General features: G+C 55.4%; 3 protein-coding genes across 3 annotated transcripts; all 3 read right to left on the bottom strand.

The window, feature by feature from the left end:
• Positions 1–2,097: 2,097 nt before the first annotated feature.
• On the bottom strand, positions 2,098–3,488 carry LOC142823722 (olfactory receptor 1f45-like). The gene has a single exon (XM_075914963.2). It carries the CDS (start codon positions 3,138–3,140, stop codon positions 2,202–2,204), a length of 939 nt encoding a protein of 312 aa, XP_075771078.2. The 5' UTR covers positions 3,141–3,488; the 3' UTR covers positions 2,098–2,201.
• Positions 3,489–8,615: 5,127 nt separating this feature from the next.
• Positions 8,616–10,284, bottom strand: LOC102462300 (olfactory receptor 1Q1-like). Its single transcript, XM_075914965.2, has one exon. It carries the CDS (start codon positions 9,928–9,930, stop codon positions 8,992–8,994), a length of 939 nt encoding a protein of 312 aa, XP_075771080.2. The 5' UTR covers positions 9,931–10,284; the 3' UTR covers positions 8,616–8,991.
• Positions 10,285–18,115: 7,831 nt separating this feature from the next.
• On the bottom strand, positions 18,116–19,054 carry LOC102462053 (olfactory receptor 1L1-like). The gene has a single exon (XM_006111664.3). It carries the CDS (start codon positions 19,052–19,054, stop codon positions 18,116–18,118), a length of 939 nt encoding a protein of 312 aa, XP_006111726.3.
• Between the last annotated feature and the right edge of the window lie 3,097 nt (positions 19,055–22,151).

The raw sequence follows: 22,151 nt of genomic DNA, 5'->3' as shown, positions 1-22,151 counted from the left end.
CATTGCCATCCCAGCCTCCCCCCTGCTGTGGGCCCATCACACACCCTGACACCCGGCCTCACCTCAGACAAGGACGCCTGGCACCCGCCTGCCCCCGACATCTTCAGAGGAACGGCCACCCCTGCGTGAAGATGAACCCGAGCAACCAGGCCCTGGGGGCAGCAGAGTCGGCCTTAATTAGCCCCTGAGGGACTGTGACTGAGAAAACATTCATTAGCGCTCAGCTGAGACGCCCCACGGCTGGGAGGCGCGGGGGGGTCTCTGAGGTCCATGGGCTCCCGTCATCGTGTCTCCTCCTGGACCATCAGAAGCAGTCGGTCTCCGAGTCTGCTAAATCTCTCCCCTGTGCTGGCCAATCCCCACACCCTGGCAACTCACACACATTCCACTTCCACTCCTCCAAAAGGGGCAGTGTGCCTCAGTTTACCAGTTTTCCCTTAATCACCCCCACACAGTCCAGGACCCCATCTATCAGAGACCCTATGCAGAGCACTGATGGCTGATCAAGGAAGAACTGAGGGTTTCCCAGGCCCCAAGAGGGAACGGTCGCAGACACAAGGAGGATCCCGGCGCGCCAGGCCGGCCTGCGCAATGGGCACTGCCCGAGCTAAGGACGCCAGGTTCCCTCTTCCCCTGCAGGGCAAACAGCTGGATCCGGGGTCTCGTGGCCCGGCCAGCGCATGCAGTCACTGGCCTGCGACGGGTTCCCATTGGCCGATCGGAAGGACTCTGCGCGGTGCAATGCCCCAGAGACTCATGTCCCCTCCCAGCTGTCCCTGCTCACCCATCGCGCCCGCCCTGGGGCGACCTGCCCGGCCGGCTCACCCTGCCCATGTGTCTTGACAAGCTGTGAGCTTCCCACCTGGAGCGGGACCCCCTCGTCCTTCAGGGCCCCACGGCCTCCCCCTCCCGCGACGGACCTCTGGTCTCCAGCCCCTCGCTCCAGGCCGGGGGCTCTGCCCAGCGCCCCCACGCGGGACAGGCCGAGACACGGACACACTCAGTCGGGTTCATTAGTCACCCGGAGCCCAGCGCGGGAAGCCCTCAGCCCCCCCGTGAGGAAGGAAGGTCCCGTAGGCCATTCTGTCAGCCCAGACGGGAACCATTTCTCTGGGGGGGGGGGGGGAGAGAGATGAAATGTCCACGTTTGTAACGGCCACCATGGAAAGTCTCTTTTGCACCCCCCCTTTCTTTGTTCAAGCTCCTTCTCCTGGCCAGGGGAGACGTTGCCGGGCCATGGCCTCCGTGCCTGCCCTCGGGAACCACCCCTTGCTGGGCAGCGCACACACACACACACACACACACACACACACACACACACACACACACAGCCTCTGCAGAGCGGCATAGGCCAGTAGGGGTCACCCACAGCACAACATAGCACCCAGTGACTGCCCAACCAGAGTGGACCCAAGGCCACAAGAGTGTACAGCCCCCCACTGCGGCACAGAGGGGATATGATGAAGCTCTATACCATAATGAAAGGTGCAGAGAAAGTAAAAAAGGAAGTGCTATTTATTCCTCGCCACACAAGAACTAGGGGCCAGCTGTAGAAATGAATAGGCAGCAGGCTTAAAGTAAACACAAGGAAGTATTTTTTCCACACAATGCACAGTCAACCTGCGGAACTCCTTGACACAGGATATTACAAAGGCCAGGATTATAACAGGAATGGTGTCACTCGCCTCTGTTTGCACAAGCTGGGAATGAGCAACTAATGGACGATTCCCTGTTCCCTTCATTGCATCTGGGACACGTGGCACCGGCCACGGTTGGAAGAGGATCCAGGGCTCACCCAATGTGGCTGCTCTTGGGTTCACATGCTTCACTCCCACTGATGCATGTTTGAGGCCCATAGATACAATATACGTGACTACAACAGGCCTCGGGGCTGATCTGGTGTGTCCGTGCCTTGGAAAGCATTCCTGAGCGGTCTCCCCATTCACTGGGACGACATGGGCTTTGCGGTCATGTGTGCGTGTGTGTGTGTGTGTGTGTGTGTGTGTGTGTGTGTGCGCGTGCATGTGTGCACATGCAGTTGGGAGTGTTCCAGCTGTATTGCTCACGTGTTAGTTCCAGCAGCCTCGTGTCTGAGGAGAAAAGAACCTGGGTGTCCTGATGGAGCTAAAGGAGACATTTCCCCAGAGACATCTTGGGTGGAAAGTCCGTGCCCGGTGCAGCGATGGAGCCATGGGCTGGACTCACGCGCCCCGAGCCAGGACCTTCCTCCCTGTCCTCCTCAGGGCCGAGGCCACGTCCTTGTTCCTCAGGCTGTAGATGACAGGGTTTAGGGCAGGCACCACGACGGTGTAGAAGACGGCCACCTCCCAGTCATGTCCCAAGGCGTGGCTGGAGGCCGGGCGGAAGTAGAGCCAGGTCACGGTGCTGTACAAGAGCAACACCACGGCCAGGTGGGAGCCGCAGGTGGAGAGGGCCTTGCGCAGGGCTTGGGCAGAGCGCAGGCGGGCCACGGCCACCCCGATGCGGACGTAGGAGGCCAGGATGAAGACGAAAGGAGCCACCACTACGAAGACGCCCTGGGTGGAGATCACCAGCTCGCTGGCAACAGGCCGGGTGCAGGAGAGGCGCAGCAGGGGCGGCACGTCGCAGAAGAATTGCTGCACGAAGTTGCCGCAGTAACGCAACCGGGCGGTCATGACGGCGTGCAGCAGGGCGTGCGGGATCACCACGGCCCAGGAGGCAGCCACCATCTTGAGGCACAGGGACCGCGTCACCGTGGCAGTGTAGCGCAGCGGGTCGCAGACGGCCACATAGCGGTCGTAGGCCATGGCAGCCAGCAGGTAGATCTCCATGGTGTCCACAGCCAGGAAGAAGAAGATCTGGGCCATGCAGCTGGCAAACGGGACAGTCCGACGGTGGGTCTGGGCCTGCACCAGAGCCTGGGGCAGGGTGATGGAGGTGAGGACCATGTCCACCATGGCCAGCTGGCTGAGGAAGAAATACATGGGGCTGGCGAGCTGGGGGTCAGACCATATCAACACCAGCAGCACGGAGTTGCCAGCTAAGTTCAGCAGATAGGTGACCAACAACCCCCCAAAGATCAGCGGCTGCAGGTCCTGGCGTTCGGACAGGCCCAGGAGCACGAACTCGGAGACGGACGTCCAGTTGGCCTCGGCCATGGCGAGGGGCGGCGGCAGCACCTGAGCGGGGAGGAGCAGGGAGTTGGCAGCAGAGGCCAAGTCTACACTGCAGGCTTCTTGCACAAGAACATTTGGCAGAAGAGATCTCCCGCAAAAAGTTCTTGTGTGTAAGCGGGGTCAGTGTGCAAGGGCACGTTCACACGGCCATGGACGCTCTTGCGCTGGAAACCCCTGTTGTCGGTCCACACGCGCCTTTTTGCACAAGAACGCTTGAGCAAACAGGCTTATTCTTTGTAGAAATAGGAATTACCCCTGCACAAAAAGCCCTGTCGTCTGATGATCTACTGCACTTTTTCTTGCACAAAAACCCACTCGCAGTGTGGATGCTCCGTGAGTTTTTGTGCAAACACTCTGCAATGTAGCCGTAGCCGAGGTGATGCACTGACACGTGATCCCAGTCACCTGTTGGGAGCCAAGTCCCGTTGGGCAACAGTTTAGAAGCTCCATCTCCATTTAAACTGCCCCGCAGTGGAGGCGCCAACCCAAACTTGGCTCAGTTCTACTCCTGGTCACGGACCGTCACTGTAAAAACAGGCAGCGTCCGTCTGCTCTGACCGTGTGTCGCTGGGACTCTCAGACTCTGGGCTCCGTGCTCCTCTGCCCTGGCCAGCCAGTAGCCTCAGCGTCCGTGAAGCCTTTTCTCTGGTTTCCCCCTTTCTCTCCTTCTCTCAACGCCAAACAGGCCCCGTTTGTCTCCCCTTCCCTGCTAGGGCAGCATTTTTAACCCTTTCCCGTTTGCTGCTCTGCCCGGACTCTCTCCGATTAGCCCCCAGGTTGTCTAACGCGTGTGGCCCAGAAGTGGCCACAGAGCTCCGGTCGAGAGCTCACCAGTGCCCAGTAGAGCAGGACACCCCCCTCCTGTGTCTGCCCCATGGCGTGTTGGTTCCTGCCCCATCCTGTTAGCGCAGGATTATCAGAGATGCTTCACTTTGCTGGCTCCCATTCACACTCAGCATGGTCACTACTCTTTGGGGATGGTTTTATCACCACTTGGACACCCGCCTAACAGTAACTTCAGCTAGACCAAATGGAAAGGGTCAAATATTCCTTCCTGACCAGTGCAGGTGCCCAGCTGAATCCCTGAAACAAGACACTGGATTCTAGTCATTGTTATCATAGGGTATGCCTACACTGCCAGCCTAGTTCGCACTAGGGTGGCTAATGCAGGCATTCGAACTTGCAAATGAAGCCCAGGATTTAAATATCCCAGGCTTTATTTGCATGTTCCCGGGCACTGCCATTTTTAAATGTCCTGTAATTTGAACTACCTGCCCGCAGCTACACGCAACATGGGCTAGATAGTTTGAATTAAAGCTCCTAATTCAAGCTACCGTTAAAGCTCCTTACAGAAGGAATAATGATAGTTCGAATTAGGAGCTTTAATTTGGACTACCTCGTCCGTGCCGCGTATAGCCGCGGGCAGGTAGTTCGAACTACGGGGCACTTTAAAAATGGCAGCACACAGGAACATGCAAATAAAGCCCGGGATAGTTAAATCGCGGGCTTCATTTGCAAGTTCGAATGCCTCAATTAGCCACCCTAGTTCGCACTAGGGAGGTAGTGTAGACATACCCATACTGAGCTCCAGACGTGGCAGGCACGCCAAGGGAAATGCAGGTTGTTCTGTTCTCAGCATGGCCCATTTGGGAATACAACTTCACCAATGGAGTACAAGGCGAGATGAGAGGGACACAGTGAAATAGCCACCCCCTTGCGAAACAGCCGAACCAGCATTGGGGAGGGGATTGGTAAAGCGGAGAGAGTTCAGAGAAGAACTGGCCAGATCAGGAGAGATGCCAGGGACTCTCTCTAGTTAGTGGAACAAGGAGAAGGCGAAAGGGCCACTCGGACTCAGTCTAGAAGGACCGACTGGGGAACAAATTGCTCAGCGGCCCTTGGGTCCAGCAGAGAAGGGTCTGACCCGAGCCACTGGCTGGAAGAGGCTGCTAGAGACAGCGGCTGTGACAGCAGGGACGCACCCGTCTGGGAAACCTACCTTGGGAGCTAGTGGGGCTCAGTTTGCTCAGTTCATCCAGGAGCCGGGTTAGAGGGGACTTGTCATCAATTTGGAGACTCGCTCGCAGCCTTTGGTCCACATCTGAATCCTGCCTGTAGCTTTGCCCCTCCCAATGCCACCCAGGAAATGGGGCCTGGGCATGGGTTCAGCAACAGGTCGGACTCCGGAAAGCTCTCCTGTGGGGATTGGAAGAGAGGAGTGGGGTATAACGTGTAAGAGGGAGCAGGATGCCATGAAAATGGGAGAGAGAAAAGAGCTCAGGGGATTCTGTCCGCTCTGTCATCTGGCGCAGCAACAAGGGGGCAGCCCATGAAATTACAGTGGGACATTGAAAAAGGGAGAGATGGATTCTGAACGGGAGGGGTTTTGCGTAGACTCAGCCTGGCCATTTTACACCACCCTCTGACCCCTTTTAACTGACATAGGAACACTCGCACGTCGTTCATGAGAAATCTTCCGTGTCCAACCGGGGGCCACAATTTTGCCTCCTCCAACCCAACCTTTCCCTCAACAAACTTCCACTCCCTCCAGCCAGCCCCTTTCTCACACTGCAGGGAGGCAGGTTCAGGATAGACCTTAGGAGACACTTTGCAACTGTCAGGCTAGAGAGATGCTGGGACAAACGGCCGAGGGAGTTTGGGGGAAACTCACCCATCGGAGGCTTTAAGAACAGGTAAGACAGACTAACACGGCTACCCCTCTGATACTTAAGTCAAGCGTGGATGCATATACATGCAAATATATGCAAATCGCTTCTTGCACACTGCCGGGCATGAATACAAAGTTGAAGGCAGGACTTCGCAACACGCAGGCCGCATTTAAGTCGGTTCTGCTGATATTAATAAAATGCAACATTTACCCGATTTCCAGCCATATGACAGCACTTTGATTGAGAAATGACAGTCCAGGAATTTAGCGACTAAAACTCATAGCAACAGAAGGCCATTCTATTGGTTACTTTTTTGGTTTGACTCCCACCCACGTGTTGAATAGCCCTGGTCTAGATAGTAGCTGGCCCTGCCTTGGGGAGCGGGATAGCCCGAGGGCCAGGCCGACCATCTCTGATTCTACTCGTGAGGTGACAGCAGGAAACATCTTAGAACAGCAACACGCTAAGCGGCTCCTAGAGACCAAGCCAGGGCCCTGCTCAGGTCTGTCCCTCAAAACGATCAAGCTCCGAACAGGCCACGGCCACAAATCTGTCAGCAATGGGTGGATTCAACAGGCTTCACCTCACCCCTTGCATCCAGGCTGATTTTGTCTGGTTCCACCTGCAGCCACATCACGGCCCATCCCGCCTGCCCCCTTGGAAAGCGTCCATGTCAGCCCAGGGTGAAGTAGCTCGGAGCCTTTGCAGTGACTGCGAAGGGCCCCCAAGAGAATTCCCCTGAATTCAACACGGTTGATGGAGGCTGGCGCGGGAAATGGCCCCTTGTCTCCATGACCGGCCTGGGAAACGTGGGCTGAGCATGACACACGTCCCCCCTGCAATCTCCCAGACTGAGCCCTGGCACCAGGGAGAACTGGTCTCCTCCAGAAATCGATGCTTCTGGGGAAGGGGACGAGGGAGACAGACGCTGGGTGTCCCTGCTCCTCCGCATGCGTGGGAAGGACGCAGAGTGGAGGCAGAATTTGGTCTGAGTGGGGACCCACCGGTGCGCAGGGTCCTTCTCTGGGCTCCGTCAAAGGATCCGGCTAGACAGGGGAGCATTTGAGGCTGCAGATGGAGGGGGCCAGGCTGGGTGAGGGACTCTCAGACGGGAATGCGGGTGGGGAACGTCTGCTCAAAGCCAGATGCCAGAGGGAGAGAGGGGCACAGAAGACGGGGGTGGGGAGTTTCCTCTGCTGTCCTGCTTCCCGAGCCTGTTCCCTACATGCCCCCCTCCAGCCGGCATTGCCATCCCAGCGTCCCCCCTGCTGTGGGCCCGTCACACACCCAGACACCCGGCCTCACCTCAGACAAGGACGCCTGGCACCCGCCTGCCCCCGACATCTTCAGAGGAACGGCCGCCCCTGCGTGAAGATGAACCCCAGCAACCAGGCCCCGGGGGCGGCAGAGTCGGCCTTAATTAGCCCCTCAGGGACTGTGACTGAGAAAACATTCATTAGCGCTCAGCTGAGACGCCCCATGGCTGGGAGGCGCGGGGGGTCTCTGAGGTCCATGGGCTCCCGTCATCGTGTCTCCTCCTGGACCATCACAAACAGCCAGTGGCCAAGTCTGCTAAATCTCTCCCCTGTGCTGGCCAATCCCCACACGCTGGCAACTCACAGACATTCCACTTCCACTCCTCCGAAAGGGGCAGTGTGCCTCAGTTTACCAGTTTTCCCTTAATCACCCCCACTCACTCCAGGACCCCATCTATGAGAGACCCTATGCACAGCACTGAAGGCTGATCAAGTAAGAACTGAGGGTTTCTCAGGCCCCAAGGGGGAACGGTCGCAGACACAAGGAGGATCCCGGCGCGCCAGGCCGGCCTGCGCAATGGGCACTGCCCGAGCTAAGGACGCCAGGTTCCCTCTTCCCCGGCAGGGCAAACAGCCGGATCCGGGGTCTCGTGGCCCGGCCAGCGCATGCAGTCACTGGCCTGCGACGGGTTCCCATTGGCCGATCGGAAGGACTCTGCGCGGTGCAATGCCCCAGAGACTCATGTCCCCTCCCAGCTGTCCCTGCTCACCCATCGTGCCCGCCCTGGGGCGACCTGCCCGGCCGGCTCACCCTGCCCATGTGTCTTGACAAGCTGTGAGCTTCCCACCCGGAGCCGGACCCCCTCGTCCTTCAGGGCCCCACGGCCTCCCCCTCCCGAGACGGACCTCTGGTCTCCAGCCCCTCGCTCCAGGCCGGGGGCTCTGCCCAGCGCCCCCACGCGGGACAGGCCGAGACACGGACACACTCAGTCGGGTTCATTAGTCACCTGGAGCCCAGCATGGGAAGCCCTCAGCCCCCCTGAGAGGAAGGAAGGTCACGTAGGCCATTCTGTCAGCCCAACCCCCAGCCAAGCCACCAGGAAACTCCATTTTCAGCCACCATCTTCCTCCCAGAACTGACTGATCCCCACCTGCGCCTTCCAGCCCCATGGTCTCAGGCCGGGGGACTTGGTTAAGATTCCCCCCTCCCGCAGTGAGAGAGCCGATTCGAGTTGTTGGATCCGGCGTCATCAGTCTAGGCCAGTGGTTTTGAACTGTTGGTGGACGCTAAAATATTTGAATGAAAGTTGACACCCCACTGAAAATTTTAGACCTAGTCTGCAGGTCACCAGGGGTCCACTAACGAGATTGAAAACTGCTGATCTAGGTGCCAACTTGGGCTATGTTGGTTTCAATGAGCCCTTATGGAACAGCTAGTCTGCAGGGAAAGGCCAGTGTACAAAGTCAAGTCCCATGCCAAACCTCTTCGGTCTACACACATGCTCAGCATGGCAGGCTGAGCCTGATGTTCATCCTTTATTCAAATCTATGATGTCTTTGTACAAAGCCTTTGTGCGGAATGACTTGAAAACTCATAATCGGCTGGACATTAGTGGCATTCTAAAATATGTGTAACAACGTTATATGTAAAGTTAAATGATACAGGCTTGGGGCTGATGCCGTGTGGCCATGTCCTTAGTGGACCCCATTTTCCACGGAAAGACTTGGGCTGCGTGTACTTCTGTGTGTGTAGCTGGGTGTGACCCTACATTTGTATTAATTACACCACCCTCATGTATGAGGTGAAAAGAGCCTAGGTGTTCTGGGGCAGATAAGAGGGAAGGTTTCCCAGACATCTCTCAGGTGGAAAGTCCATACCCAGTGCCACGATAGAACCGTGGGCTGGACTCAGGTGCCCAAAGTCAGGACCTTCCTCTTTGCCCTCCTCAGGGCGGCAGCCACGTCCTTGTTCCTCAGGCTGTAGATGAGGGGGTTCAGGGTGGGCACCACCGAGGTGTACAAGAAGGTCACTTGCTGTTTTTGCCCTGGCGTGTTGCTGGAGTCTGTGTGGTAGTAGAGCCAGACCACGGTGATGTACGTAAGAGTCACCACGGTCAGGTGGGAGCCGCAGGTGGAGAGGGCCTTGCGCAGGGCTTGGGCAGAGCGCAGGCGGGCCACGGCCACCCCGATGCGGGTGTAGGAGGCCAGGATGAAGGCGAAAGGGGCTCCCACCACCAAGACTCCCTCGGTGGAGACCACCAGCTCCTTAGTAACGGGCCGGGTGCAGGAGAGACTCATCAGAGATTGCATGTGACACAAGAAATGCTGCAGGCGGTTGCCGCAGTAACGCAGCTGGGCAGCCATGATGGTGTGTAGCAGACCATGCGGGATCACCACGGCCAATGAAGCAGCCACCATCTTGAGGCACAGGGACCGTGTCACCACGGCAGAGTAGCGCAGTGGGTCGCAGACGGCCACATAGCGGTCGTAGGCCATGACAGCCAGCAGGTAGCCCTCCATGTTAACAACCACCATGTAGATGAAGAGCTGGGCCATGCAGCTGACAAAAGGGATGGCCCGGTGCTGGCTCAGGGCGTGCACCAGAGCCTGGGGCAGGATGATGGAGACCATGCCCATGTCCACCATGGAAAGCTGGCTGAGGAGGAAATACATGGGGCTGTGGAGCTGGGGGTCCGTCCACACCAGCCCCACAAGCATGGAGTTTCCAACTAGGTTCAGAAGATACGTCACCAGGAACCCTGTGAAGATCAGCGGCTGCAGAGCCTCAAGTTCAGAGAGGCCCAGGAGTACGAACTCAGAGACAGACGTCCAGTTGGCGTCATCCATGGTGAAGGGCAGCAGCAGCACCTGAGCGGGGAGGAGAAGAGAGTTGGCTGGGAGGGGACGCGCTGACACATTACGCCAGTCGCTCGTTGGGAGCCAAGTTTGAGCAACAGTTTAACAGCTTCCTCTCCGCGACGGAGACGCCAAACCAACCCTGGCTCAGTTCTGCTCAGGGTCATGGACCGTCGCTGTAAAAACAGGCAGCGTCCGTCTGCTCTGACCGTGTGTCGCTGGGACTCACAGACTCTGGGTTCAGCGTTTCTCTGCCTGCCTGATGGACATAGAATCATAGAACCATAGAGCTGGAAGAGACCTCAGAAGGTCATCAAGTCCAGCCCCCCGCCCAAGGCAGGACCAACCCCAACTAAATCAACCCGGCCAGGGCTTGGACAAGCCGAGACTTAAACACCTGTAGGGATGGAGACTCCACTGCCTCCCTAGGCAACCCATTCCAGTGCTTCACCACCCTCCTAGGGAAAGAGTTTTTCCTAATATCCACCCTCCCACCACAACTTGAGCCCATTGCTCCTTGTTCTGCCATCTGTCACTACTGAGAACAGCCTCTCTCCAGCCTCTTTGGAACCTCCCTTCAGGAAGTTGAAGGCTGCTCTCAAACCCCCCCTCACTCTTCTCTTCTGCAGACTAAACAAACCCAACTCCCTCAGCCTCTCCTCATAGCTCATGTGCTCCAGCCCCCTCAGCATTTCGGTCACCCCGCTGGACCCTCTCCAGTGTGCCCACGTCCTTTCTGTAGTGGGGGGCCCAGAACTGGACACAATACTCCCGTTTGGGGTAAGAAGCCTTAGCCTCTTTGAAACCTGTTATCAGGTTTTGTCAGGGCCAGACAGACCCCGTTTGTCTCCCTGTCCCTCCTAGGGCAGCATTTCTAACCCTTTTCCCGTTTGCTGCTCTCCCTAGACCCTCCGATTTGCCCACAGCTTGTAGCCCAGAAGTGGCCACAGAACTCCGGATGAGAGCTAACCAGTGCTCAGCAGAGCGGGACACCCCCTTCCCGTGTCACATAATCGGATGGGATGGAGAGTTTCCCCCCTCCTGCGTCAGCCCCACGACGTGCCGGTTCTTGCCCCTGCCTGGTAGCACAGGATGGTCAGAGCTGCTTCACTTTACTGGCTCCCATTCACATTCAGCATGGTCACTCCTCTTTGGGGATGGACTTTTCACCACTTCGACACGCACTTAATGGGAAGGGAGGGAGAGTTTTCCTTCCTGACCACTGCCGATGCCCAGCTGAATCCCTGAAGCATGACACTGAATTCCAGTCACTCTTGTCATACTGAGCTCCAAGTATTACAGGCCCGCCAAGGGAAATGCAGGTTAACAACAGCAAGGCCCATGAAGGGATGAAAAGGTCACCCACGGAGTCCAAGACGAGATGGGAGGAAGGTTCTAAAATAACCATCCCCTTGGGAAACAGCCGAACCGGCACTGGGGAGGGAGTTGGTGAAGTGGGGAGGGCTCAGAGCAGAGCCCCCGCAATGCCTGCAGGTCTGGAAAACCTGCCTGATCGGGAGAGATGCCAGGGGCTCTCGCTAGTTGGTGGAACAAGGAGAAGGTGAAAGGGCCACTCGGTCCCAGGCTAGAAGGACCAACTGGGGAAGAAATTGCTCAGCGGCTCTTGGGTCTAGCAGAGAAGGGTCTCAAGTGAGCCAGTGGCTGGAAGTGGCAACTAGACTCAACAACTGTGACAGGAGGCTGTAGACATCTGGAAAACCTACCTTGCGGGCTAGTGGGACTCCATTTGCTCAGTTCGTTGAAAAGCCAGTGAAGAGTGGACTGGGCACCAGTTTGGCAACTCACTCGCAGCCATTTGTCCACATCTGGGTCCTGCCTGCAGCTCTGCCCACCCCCCTACAACACAGAGGAAATGTGGACTGAGCAGGGAGTCGGACTCCACAAAAACTTCCCTGTGGAGAGAGGACAGAGAGAAGGGAGGTGTATAAGGCATAAGGGGGATCACGATGCGACGGAAATGGGAGAGAAAAGAGCTCTGGCCATTCTGTCCTCCCTGACCCCTGGCACAGCAACACATGGGCAGCCCATGAAATTAGAGTGGGCCATTCAAAAATGGACCAAAGACATGCACTCAGGAACTGGGGAACTCATTGCCACAGGATGGTGTCAAGGCTAAAACTTATCAAAATGAAATGAGGGCCTCGACATTTCCAAAGCTGAGAGGAATATCCAGAGTTATAATGAGTGTAATTAAAAGTTGTGGAAGGGGTATTAAACCTCATGCTCTCGGGTGTTGTGAAGTCTCCCACTGCTATGGGTCAGGAAGGAATTTCATGGGGGGCAGATCCCCGCCTGCTTGTGCAGGTTCTTACACCTTGTGGCGTTTGCTTATTTCAAGGGTGGATTCTGTATGGGAGGAGGGGGTGTTCTTCTCGACCCCGTCTGGCCACCAGACCCCACTTTCAACTCACACACAAACACACAATTCCTGAGAAATCTGCGATGTCCAGCAAAGGGCCGTCGTTTTGCCTCTTCCACCCCAACCTTTCCCTCAGCACATTTCTACCTGCATAAGTCAGAATTGTCTACCGGACAATGTGCCACCTTTGTGGGAAATGCTCAGGCTTGCCTCAAAACAACTTGGCATTTTTCTCATTTTGGGTCCAGCCAAGCCCTAAAACCAGGGGCCAGACACATGAAAAAGCATCTTTGGATCTCAGGGCTCTGTGTTTTCTTTGCAGGGTCTGTTCACCACAGAGTGGCCCACGTGTATAAATGAGCACACCTCTCTAATACAGCTGGCCCCTTTCTCACGTCGCAGGGAGGCACGTTCAGGTTGGACGTTAGGAGACACTTTCCAACCCTCAGGCTAGGGAAGCGCTGGGAGAAATGGCCGAGGGGAGTTTTGGAGGAAACTCACCCATCGGAAGCTTTAAGAACAGGTTAGAAAACCCCCTCTCAGGGATGGTCTAGTTAATATTTAGCTGTGTCTTGGGGAGCAGGACAGACCGAGGGCCATTCCAGTCCTACCAGTCTGTGATTCTAGTGACAAGGTGACAGCAGGAAACATCTTAAAACTGTAACACGCTAAGAGGCTTCCCAGAGATCATGCCAGGGCCTTGGTCTAGGTCTGACCTTCCAAATTTGGTCTGAGCCGGGACCCACCGGCGCATGGGGTCCTTCCCTGGGCACCGTCAAAGCACCTGGATAGACGGGGTGACACACAAGGCTGCAGATGGAGGGCTGGGCTGGGTGAGGAACATCTTTCCGTTCAGAGCCAGATTCGAGAGGGACAGAGAAGACATGGGGGGTTTTACCTGCTGTCCTGCTCCCCAATCCGTTCCGGACTCTGCACCTACATGACCCCCTCCAGCCGGCATTGCCGTCCCAGCCTGCCCCCTGCCATGCCCCTGACACGCACACTGACCCCCAGCCTCACCTCGGACAAGGACGCCTGGCACTCGCCTGCCCCATGCCTCTGCTGAGGAAATGCTGCCCTTGTGTGAAGATGAACCCCAGCAACCAGGCCCCAGGGGCGGCAGAGTCGGCCTTAATTGGCCCCGACGGACTGTGACTGAGAAAACATTCATTAGCGCTCAGCTGAGACGCCCCACGGCTGGGAGGCGCGGGGGGTCTCTGAGGTCCATGGGCTCCCATCATCGTGTCTCCTCGTGGACCATAATAAGCAGCCGGTCGCCAAGTCTGCTAAATCTCTCATGAACCTCTGGTCTCCAGTCCTCTTGCTCCAGGCCAGGGGCTCTGCCCAGCACCTCCCAGTGGGACAGACCGAGAGACGGACACACTCAGTCACCCGGATCCCACCATGGGAAGCCCTCCACGTCCCCAGGAGGGAGGAAGTTCTCGTAGACAATTATGTCAGCCTGCCCCCAGCCCAGCTGCCGTGAAACTCCATTTTCAGGCACCATCTTCCTTCCAGAACTGACTGACCCCACCTGCGCCTTCCAGCCAGGTTCTCAGGTTGGGGGTCTTGCATAAGATCCCTCTTTGAGAGTGTCGATCCATGAGTTGTTGGACCAGGCATAATCTGTCGAGGCCAGTGGGTTTGAACTGTCGGTGGCCCCTAAATATTTTGAATGGAGGTGCACACCGCACTGAACATCTTAGACCTAAGATCACCAGGGGTCCACCGACAATAGATTGAAAACTACTGAGCTAGGCGCCAACTTGACCTGAGTTGACTTTCAACCGGTCCCTTATGGAACATCTACCCTGCAGGGAAAGGCCAGGGTTCAAAGTCAAGCCCCATGCCGAACCCCTTCTGTTTAGACACATGCTGAGCCCTGATGTTCATCTTTTACTGAAGAACAAGCAGCGTTGTGTTCGAGTGGCATTCACCTCCCTCCATGTCCCCTAGCCCAATAGGAATAAACCCCTACGTGGACAGAAACCAGCGGAACCCGATACGTGGGGAGCAGTAAACACAGTAAATGTCTGACCGTACACCCACGGAGCCCTGATGGCCAATGTGCAGCTGGCGAGCCACAAGTCTAGTCTGACCCAACGCTGACATTGAAGCCAGACAAATTCAGGCGGGACGTAGGGCAGCCATTTTCAGCACGGAGGGGAATGACCCTTGGGGACAACTACCCCAGGGTTGTGGTGCATTTTCCATCCCTGACAATTTTTCACTCAAGCTGGGCTGCAGCTCCAGCAGATGCGCCCCTCAGGGCTGTTCTGTGCCCGTGTGGCACAGAGGTCCCACTAAAATGTCAAGATTCTCCCCAATCCCCGAGTGACAGGAAGGCGAGAGCAAGATGTGCTGGTGGCCGACGGCTCAGCTCTCCCAGCCCCACAGACCAAGAGGTTCTGTGTGACTCAGAGAATACTAGGACTGGAAGGGACCTCGAGAGGTCATCGAGTCCAATCCTCTGCCCTCATGGCAGGACTCAGTACTGTCTAGACCATCCCTGACAGACATTTAACTAACCTACTGTAGTTCCCTTACTAAAGGGGCCTCTGTTTCATTCTAAAAAGACCCTGTGTGCTACAATCCAGACTACAATTCCCATGAGCCCTTGGAACAAAAGAGGGAGGAGGGACTCTTGTGAGAGAGAGGAGGCTCTCTCCATGTGCTTGAAGAAGAGGCCGAGCAGTCTGGGACTCTGCCTTGGAGTTTGGAACCAGAGGCGGATCCAGGCTGCTGCCAAGGACATTGACCCAATGCAGGGGCTGTTGGATGCAGCTACTACATGCCTGTTGGAACTGGGAGTTAGCAGGCTGCTTCCTATAGGCACAGCAGGAGGCAGTAAGTTTGGGCCTTGCTGGCAGAGTGCTGCCTGGGACAGAGCTGCTGTTTAGCCTGGACCAAATCCTCACTACAGCGGCAACATCAGCGCCAACGCAAGCAAGTGTCTGGGACTGAGTCTAAGGGTGTGCACACTCTGGGGTGGGGTCACTGTTGTCTAGCTATATAAGCTACAGTCATTGTTATGTGTTTTGTTAATGCTATTCCTTGCTAATCTGTTAATCCCTGTTGAGTTAAGTAAAGATGGTTTATTTTAAAGTGTTCTATTAGATGTATATGATTTGTAGTTGTTCTGGAATTAGATCCAGCTTTATGTTGGAATGAGGATATTCCTGGAGGCTCTCAAGGCACCAGTGAGTGTACAAGGCCAGCCAGATGGAGGTACCACCATTTTACATTCATTGCCAGCAAGGGGGTGGATAGGGCTTTCCCCAGCTAAACACCATCAACACTGGGGTGCTCAGGATCTCTTTTGGGTTAAAACACCAGATGCCCAGGCACACCTGTGAGTGTGACCTGCTCCCCAGTAACCCGGGGAGGAAAAAGGGTGGTTACACTACTCTTAACTATCTCCAGAGATAGAGATTCCACAACCTCCCTGGGCAATTTATTCCAGTGTTTGACCATCCTGACAGGAACTTTTTCCTAATGTCCAACCTCAACCTCCCTTGCTGCAGTTTAAGCCCACTGCTTCTTGCTCTGTCCTCAGAGGCCAAGATGAACAAGTTTTCTCCCTCTTCCTTGTGACACCCTTTTAGATACCTGAAAACAGCTTTCATGCCCCTCTCAGTCGTCTCTTTTCCAAACTAAACAAGCCCAATTCCTTCAGCCTTCCCTCACAGCTCATTTTCTCTAGACCTTTAATCATTCTTGTGCTCTTCTCTGGATTTTTTTTGCCAGACACAGCCCCAAAAACTAGACTGTCTGGTAGAAAACTGGATACCTGGCAACCCTACCACTACCAGTCCCACTCTCTAGCCCCGGTCTCCAGGCAGACTGCAGTCCCCTCTGGTCACTCCTCCCTGGCCAAGGGTGGGGACCTGCTACCTCTGCCTACCAGGCTGCCTACCAGGCTGCCTCCTGCAGCCCTGGCTCAGGGCTTCCCTGGCCCCAGCCTCCCCCTCTTGCAGCCCAGTCTTTTGTGACCCGCCCCTAGAGCCTCAGGCCTGGTAGCCAGCCTGGGCTTGCTCGACCTGAACCTCCCCAGCCCTGCCCTATTCCAGGAAGCCTTTTGCTTCCCCGGCAGTCAGGTCTCCACCACCCTCCCTCCAGAGCAGCAGGCAAGTCTCCTCCCTTCCTCCAGGAGCCCCTCATTATAGCCTCCAGCTGGGCCCTCATTAGCTGCCTCAGCTGGTCTTCCCTGGGACGCCACGCTCAGCCCCTTAAAGGGCCAGTGCAGGGCACCGCCCTGTCACAAGGAGCCAATCACACGGCAGGCCCGCGGGAGTTTTTATCATATATTTCCGGAGAGAGAAAAATGCATCTAATGGACATGCCCAGATAATTTAATCCCTGTCTGTAAATGGACTCTTCCGTGGGCAGAGACGCCCTAATGTACCCCACTGTTGGGAGGAACCATTTCACTGGGTGAGGGGAGGGAACAGGAGAAGGGAGATGAAATGTCAAAGTTCATAACTGCCACTTTGCAAGGTCCATTTTACAGTGCAAGGAGCCTGCTCAACTGCATCCTGGGAAGATCCCATTCTGCCTGGAAAAGGTCTGGCCAAGAGCCCTAACTGCCACTTTGGAAGGTCCCATTTTCACTGGTGGGGAGAGATCTGACCAACTGCCCTAACTGCCACTTTGGAAGGTCCCATTTTCACTGGTGGGGAGGGTTGCCAGATGGTTTCCACAAACATACTGGACACACTAGACATTATATCACAATCTACATTATATCTGATTGAGAAAACACTGGACAGTTCTATTTTCTCAATTAAAGTTTCTCAGTTTTTTTCCTGAACAGAAAGCTCAAATACTGGACTGTTCGGTTAAAAACTGGACACCTGGCAACCCTACGGGAGGGGTCTGCCCAACTGCCCAACTGGCAAGTACATGCCCCCCTATTCCCATCACGCCCAGACCCAGACTTAATTCTTTGGCCAGTCTAGGGGGCCTGGAACAACTTCCATATAAGGACAGATTTATTAAGACTGGGACTTTTCAGTTTGGAACAGAGACATCTTGGGGGATATGGTAGAGGTTTCTAATAACATGACAAGGGTGGAGAAAGTACATAAGAAAATGTTTATTCCTTCTTGTGACTCAAGAATTAAGGGTGACCCACCAAAATGAATAGGCAGCACATTTAAAACACACAGAAGGCAGTATTTCTTCGCCCAATGCACAGTCAGTCTGTGGAACTCCTTGCCACATGATGCTCTGAAGGTCCAGATTATTACATGGTTCACAAACTAGATATGTTCACGGAGGACAGGTTAATTCAGTGTTCCTTAGCCTGGATTGGTAGGGATTGGGTCACTAACCTCTGTTTTCTGGATGCTGGGAACAGGCAACAGGTGATGGTCCACTTGTTGATTCCCTGTTCTGTTCATTCCCCCTGGGGCACCTGGCTTTGGCTGCTGTTGGATCCTGTCTAGAATGGACTATTGGACTGGCCCAGTTTAGCCGCTCTTATGTTCAAATTGTTGAGTCTTTGGACTAATGGGTACTTAGAACATTTATTCAATAGGCTTTGGGGCTGATGCCATGTGGCCATGCGCTTGAGAACACACCCTAGTGGACATCCTTTTCCATTGAAAGACTTGGGCTGCGTGTACTTCTGTGTGTGTAGTTGAGTGTGACCCTACATATGTGTTTGTTCCACCAGCCTCATGTCTGAGAGGAAAAGAAACCAGGTGTTCTGGAGGACGTAAGTGGGAAGGTGCCCTAGACACCTCTCAGGTAGAAAGTCCATGCCCAGTGCCGCGTTGGAGCCTGGGGCTGGACTCACTTGCTCCAAGTCAGAACCTTCCTCTTGGCCCTCCTCAGAGCTGCAGCCACGTCCTTGTTCCTTAGGCTGTAGATGAGGGGGTTCAGGGTGGGCACAACCGAGGTGTAGAAGAAGGTCACTTGCTGTTTTTGCCCTGGGGTGTTGCCGGAGTCTGGGCGGAAGTAGAGCCAGGCTACGCTGCCGTATGTAAGCGTCACTACTGTCAGGTGGGAGCCGCAGGTGGACAGGGCCTTGCGCAGGGCTTGGGCAGAGCGCAGACGGGCCACGGCCACCCCGATGCGGGCGTAGGAAGCCAGGATGATGGCAAAAGGGGCCCCCACCACCAATGCAGCCTCGTTGTAGATCACCATCTCCTTGGTGAAGGAACGGGTGCAGGAGAGACTCATCAGAGATTGCATGTGACAGAAGAAATGTTGCAGGCGGTTGCCGCAGTAACGCAGCTGGGCAGCCATGACGGTGTGCAGCAGGGAGTGTGGGATCACCACGGCCAATGAAGCAGCCGTCATCTTGAGGCAGAGAGACCGTGTCACCACGGCGGTGTAGCGCAGTGGGTCGCACACGGCCACATAGCGGTCGTAGGCCATGGCAGCCAGCAGGTAGCCATCCATGTTGCCAATTACCACGTAGATGAAGAGTTGGGTCATGCAGCTGATGAAAGGGATAGCCTGGTGCTGGCTCAGGGTGTGCACCATGGCCTGGGGCAGGATGATGGAGACCATGCCCATGTCCACCATGGAAAGTTGGCTGAGGAGGAAATACATGGGGATTTGGAGCTGGGGGTCGGTCCACACCAGCCCCACAAGCATAGAGTTGCCAACTAGGTTCACCAGATAGGTGACCAGGAACCCTGTGAAGATCAGCGGCTGCAGGTCCTGGAGTTCAGACAGGCCCAGGAGCACGAACTGGGAGATGGACGTCCAGTTGGTGTTGTCCATAACAAGGGGCGGCGACAGCATCTGAGCAGGGAGGAGAAGGGAGTTGGCAGAGAGCGGATGTGCTGACACATTACGCTGATCAATCGTTGGGAGCCAAGTCCAGTTTGGGCAACAGTTTAACAGCTTCCTCTCCACGATGGAGATGCCAACCCAGCCTTGGCTTAATTCTGCTCAAGGTCATGGACCATCGAAGTAAAAACATGCAGCGTCTCTCTGGTTTGACTGTGTGTCAGTGTGACTCAGACTCTGGGTTCGGCGTTCCTCTGCCTGCCCGATGGACACGCTGGCCCTGGCCAGCCAGCAGCCTTAGCGTCTTTGAACCCTGTTCTTGGGTTTCCCTCTTTCTCGTCTTCTCTCAACACCAAACAGGCCCTGTTTGTCTCCCCTTCCCTGCTTGGGCAACATTTCTAACCCTTTCCCGTTTGCTGCCCTCCCCAGACTTTCGGTTTGCCCCCAGCTTGTCTCACGCGTGTGGCCCAGAACTGGCCACAGAGCTCTGGATTGAGAGCTCACCAGCGCCAAGCAGAGCGGGACACACCCATGCCGTCAGCCCCACGAGGCACTGGTTCCCACCACAGCCTGGTTAGCACTACTTTGTCAGAGCCACTGCACTTTGCTGGCTTCCATTTACACTCAGTATGCTCACTACTCTTTGAGGGTGGTCTTTGGACCACTTGTACACCCGCCTAATGCTAACTTTATCATTCTAGACCTAATGGGAGAGGTCAAATACTCCGTCCGAACCACTGCAGATGAGCAGCGGAATTCCTGAAGCAAGACACTGGATTCTGGTCACTGTTATCCTACTGAGATCCAAATGTTGCAGGCACGCCAAGGGAAATGCTGGTTGTTCTGTGCTCAGGCAATGCCTGCAGGACTGGAAAACCTGCCTGATCGGGAGAGATGCCAGGGGCTGTCGCTAGTTAGTAGAACAAGGAGAAGGCGAAAGGGCCACTCGGTCCCAGGCTAGAAGGACCAACTAGGGAACAAATTGCTCAGCGGCTCTTGGGACTAGCAGAGAAGGGTCTGACCTGAGCCAGTGGCTGGAAGTGGGAGCTAGACACTGTGGCTAGGACAGCAGGGATACAGGTCATCTGGAAAACCTACCTTGGTGGCTATTGGGGCTTGGTTTGCTCAGTTCATCGAAGAGCCGGTGAAGAAGGGACTTGGCACCAGTTTGGCAACTTGCTCGCAGCCCTTCGACTGACTCTGGGTCCTGCCTGCAGCAATGCCCACCCCACTACAACACAGAGGAAATGTGGACTGAGCAGGGAGGATTCCACGAAAACTGTGCTGTGGAGAAAGAACATAGAGATAAGTGGTGTATAAGGCATAAGAGGGATCATGATGCGATGGAAGTGGGAGAGTGAAAATACCGTGGCAGATTCTGTCCTTCCTGTCCCCTGGCACAGCAACATGTGGGCAGCACCTTGAAATTAGACGTAAGCCAAAGACGTAGCCAGGCACTCAGGAACTGGGGAACTCATTGCCACAGGATGGTGTCAAGACTAAAACCTATCATGATTAAACAAGGGACTGGACATGTCCAAAGCTGAGAGGAATATCCAGAGTTAGAATCGGTGTAATTAGAAGTTGTGGGAGGGATATTAAACCTCATGCTCTCGGGTGCTGTGAAGCCTCTCACTGCTATGGGTCAGGAAGGAATTTCATGGGGGTCAGATCCCCACCTGCATGTGCAGGTTCTAACACCTTGTGCCATTGGCTTACTTCAAGGATGGATTCTAAACTGGAGGGGACTTCTTCTTGACCCCGTGTGGCCACCGGACCCCACTTTCAACTCACACACAAACACACGCAATTCCTGAGAAATCTGCGATGTCCAGCAAAGGGCCGTCGTTTTGCCTCTTCCACCCCAACCTTTCCCTCAGCTCATTTCCACCAGCATAAGTCAGAATTGTCTACCAGGTGGGTCCCCAACTCCCATCCCTAGATGGAACGTGTCTTTTTCAACTAAATGTGACATGTGCCACCTTTATGGGAAATGCTCAGACTTGCCTGAAAACAACCCAGAATTTTTTTCAATTTGGGTCTGGCCAAGCCCTAAAATCAGGAGCCAGATGCATGAAAAAGCATCTTTGGATCTCAGGGCTCTGTGTTTTCTTTGCAGGGGCTGGTCAACACAGAGTGGCCCACGTGTATAAACAAGCATACGGCTGTAATACAGCCAGCCCCTTTCCCACATCGCAGGGTGGCAGGATCAGGTTGGACGTTAGGAGACACTTTCCAACCCCCAGGCTAGGGAAGCGCTGGGAGAAATGGCCGAAGGGAGCTTCACCCATCGGAAGCTTTAAGAACAGGCTAGACAACGCCATCTCGCGGATAGTCAAGATAATATTTAGCCCTGCCTCGGAGAGCTGGATAGACCGAGGGCCATTCTAATCCTACCTGTCTGTGATTCTAGTGACAAGGTGACAGCGGGAAACATCTTAAAACTGCAACACGCTAAGATGCTTCTCAGAGATCACGCCAGGGCCCTGGTCGACGTCTGACCTTCTGTATTTGCTCTGAGCGGGGACCCAACGGTGCATGGGGTCCTCCTCTGGCACCATCAAAGCACCTGGATAGACAGGGTGACACACAAGGCTGCAGATGGAGGTCTGGGCTGGGTGAGGAACATCTTTCCGTTCAGAGCCAGATTCCAGAGGGACACAGAAGATGTGGGGGGTTTTCCCTGCTGTTCTGCTCCTCAATCTGTCCCAGGCCCTGCCCCTACATGCCCCCCTCCAGCCAGCATTGCCATCCCAGCCTCTCCCCTGCTGTGACCCCCAACCTCACCTCGGATAAGGACGCCTGGCACCCGCCTGCCCCATGCTTCTGCTGAGGAAATGCTGCCCTTGTGTGAAGATGAACCCTAACCCTAACCCAGCAACCAGGCCCTGGGGGTTGCATAGTCGGCCTTAATTAGCCCCTGAGGGACTGTGACTGAGAAAACATTCATTAGCGCTCAGCTGAGACGCCCCATGGCTGGGAGGTGCGGGAGGTCTCTGAGGTCCATGTGCTCCCGTCATCGTATCTCCTCATGGACCATCATAAGCAGCCAGTCGCTAAGTCTGCTAAATCTCTCCCCGTGCTGGCC

The sequence above is a fragment of the Pelodiscus sinensis genome, chromosome 18 (genome assembly GCF_052426305.1).
Source record: "Pelodiscus sinensis isolate ZL-2025 chromosome 18, ASM5242630v1, whole genome shotgun sequence".
Classification (NCBI taxonomy): Eukaryota; Metazoa; Chordata; order Testudines; family Trionychidae; genus Pelodiscus; species Pelodiscus sinensis.
The sequence above is the reverse complement of the archived record's forward strand: the minus strand, read 5'-3'. Positions and strand labels throughout refer to the sequence as shown.

Bases quoted from the DNA above. Each gene is read 5' to 3' on its own strand.
- LOC142823722 (XM_075914963.2), bottom strand. From the start codon at position 3,140: ATGGCCGAGGCCAACTGGACGTCCGTCTCCGAGTTCGTGCTCCTGGGC.
- LOC102462300 (XM_075914965.2), bottom strand. From the start codon at position 9,930: ATGGATGACGCCAACTGGACGTCTGTCTCTGAGTTCGTACTCCTGGGC.
- LOC102462053 (XM_006111664.3), bottom strand. From the start codon at position 19,054: ATGGACAACACCAACTGGACGTCCATCTCCCAGTTCGTGCTCCTGGGC.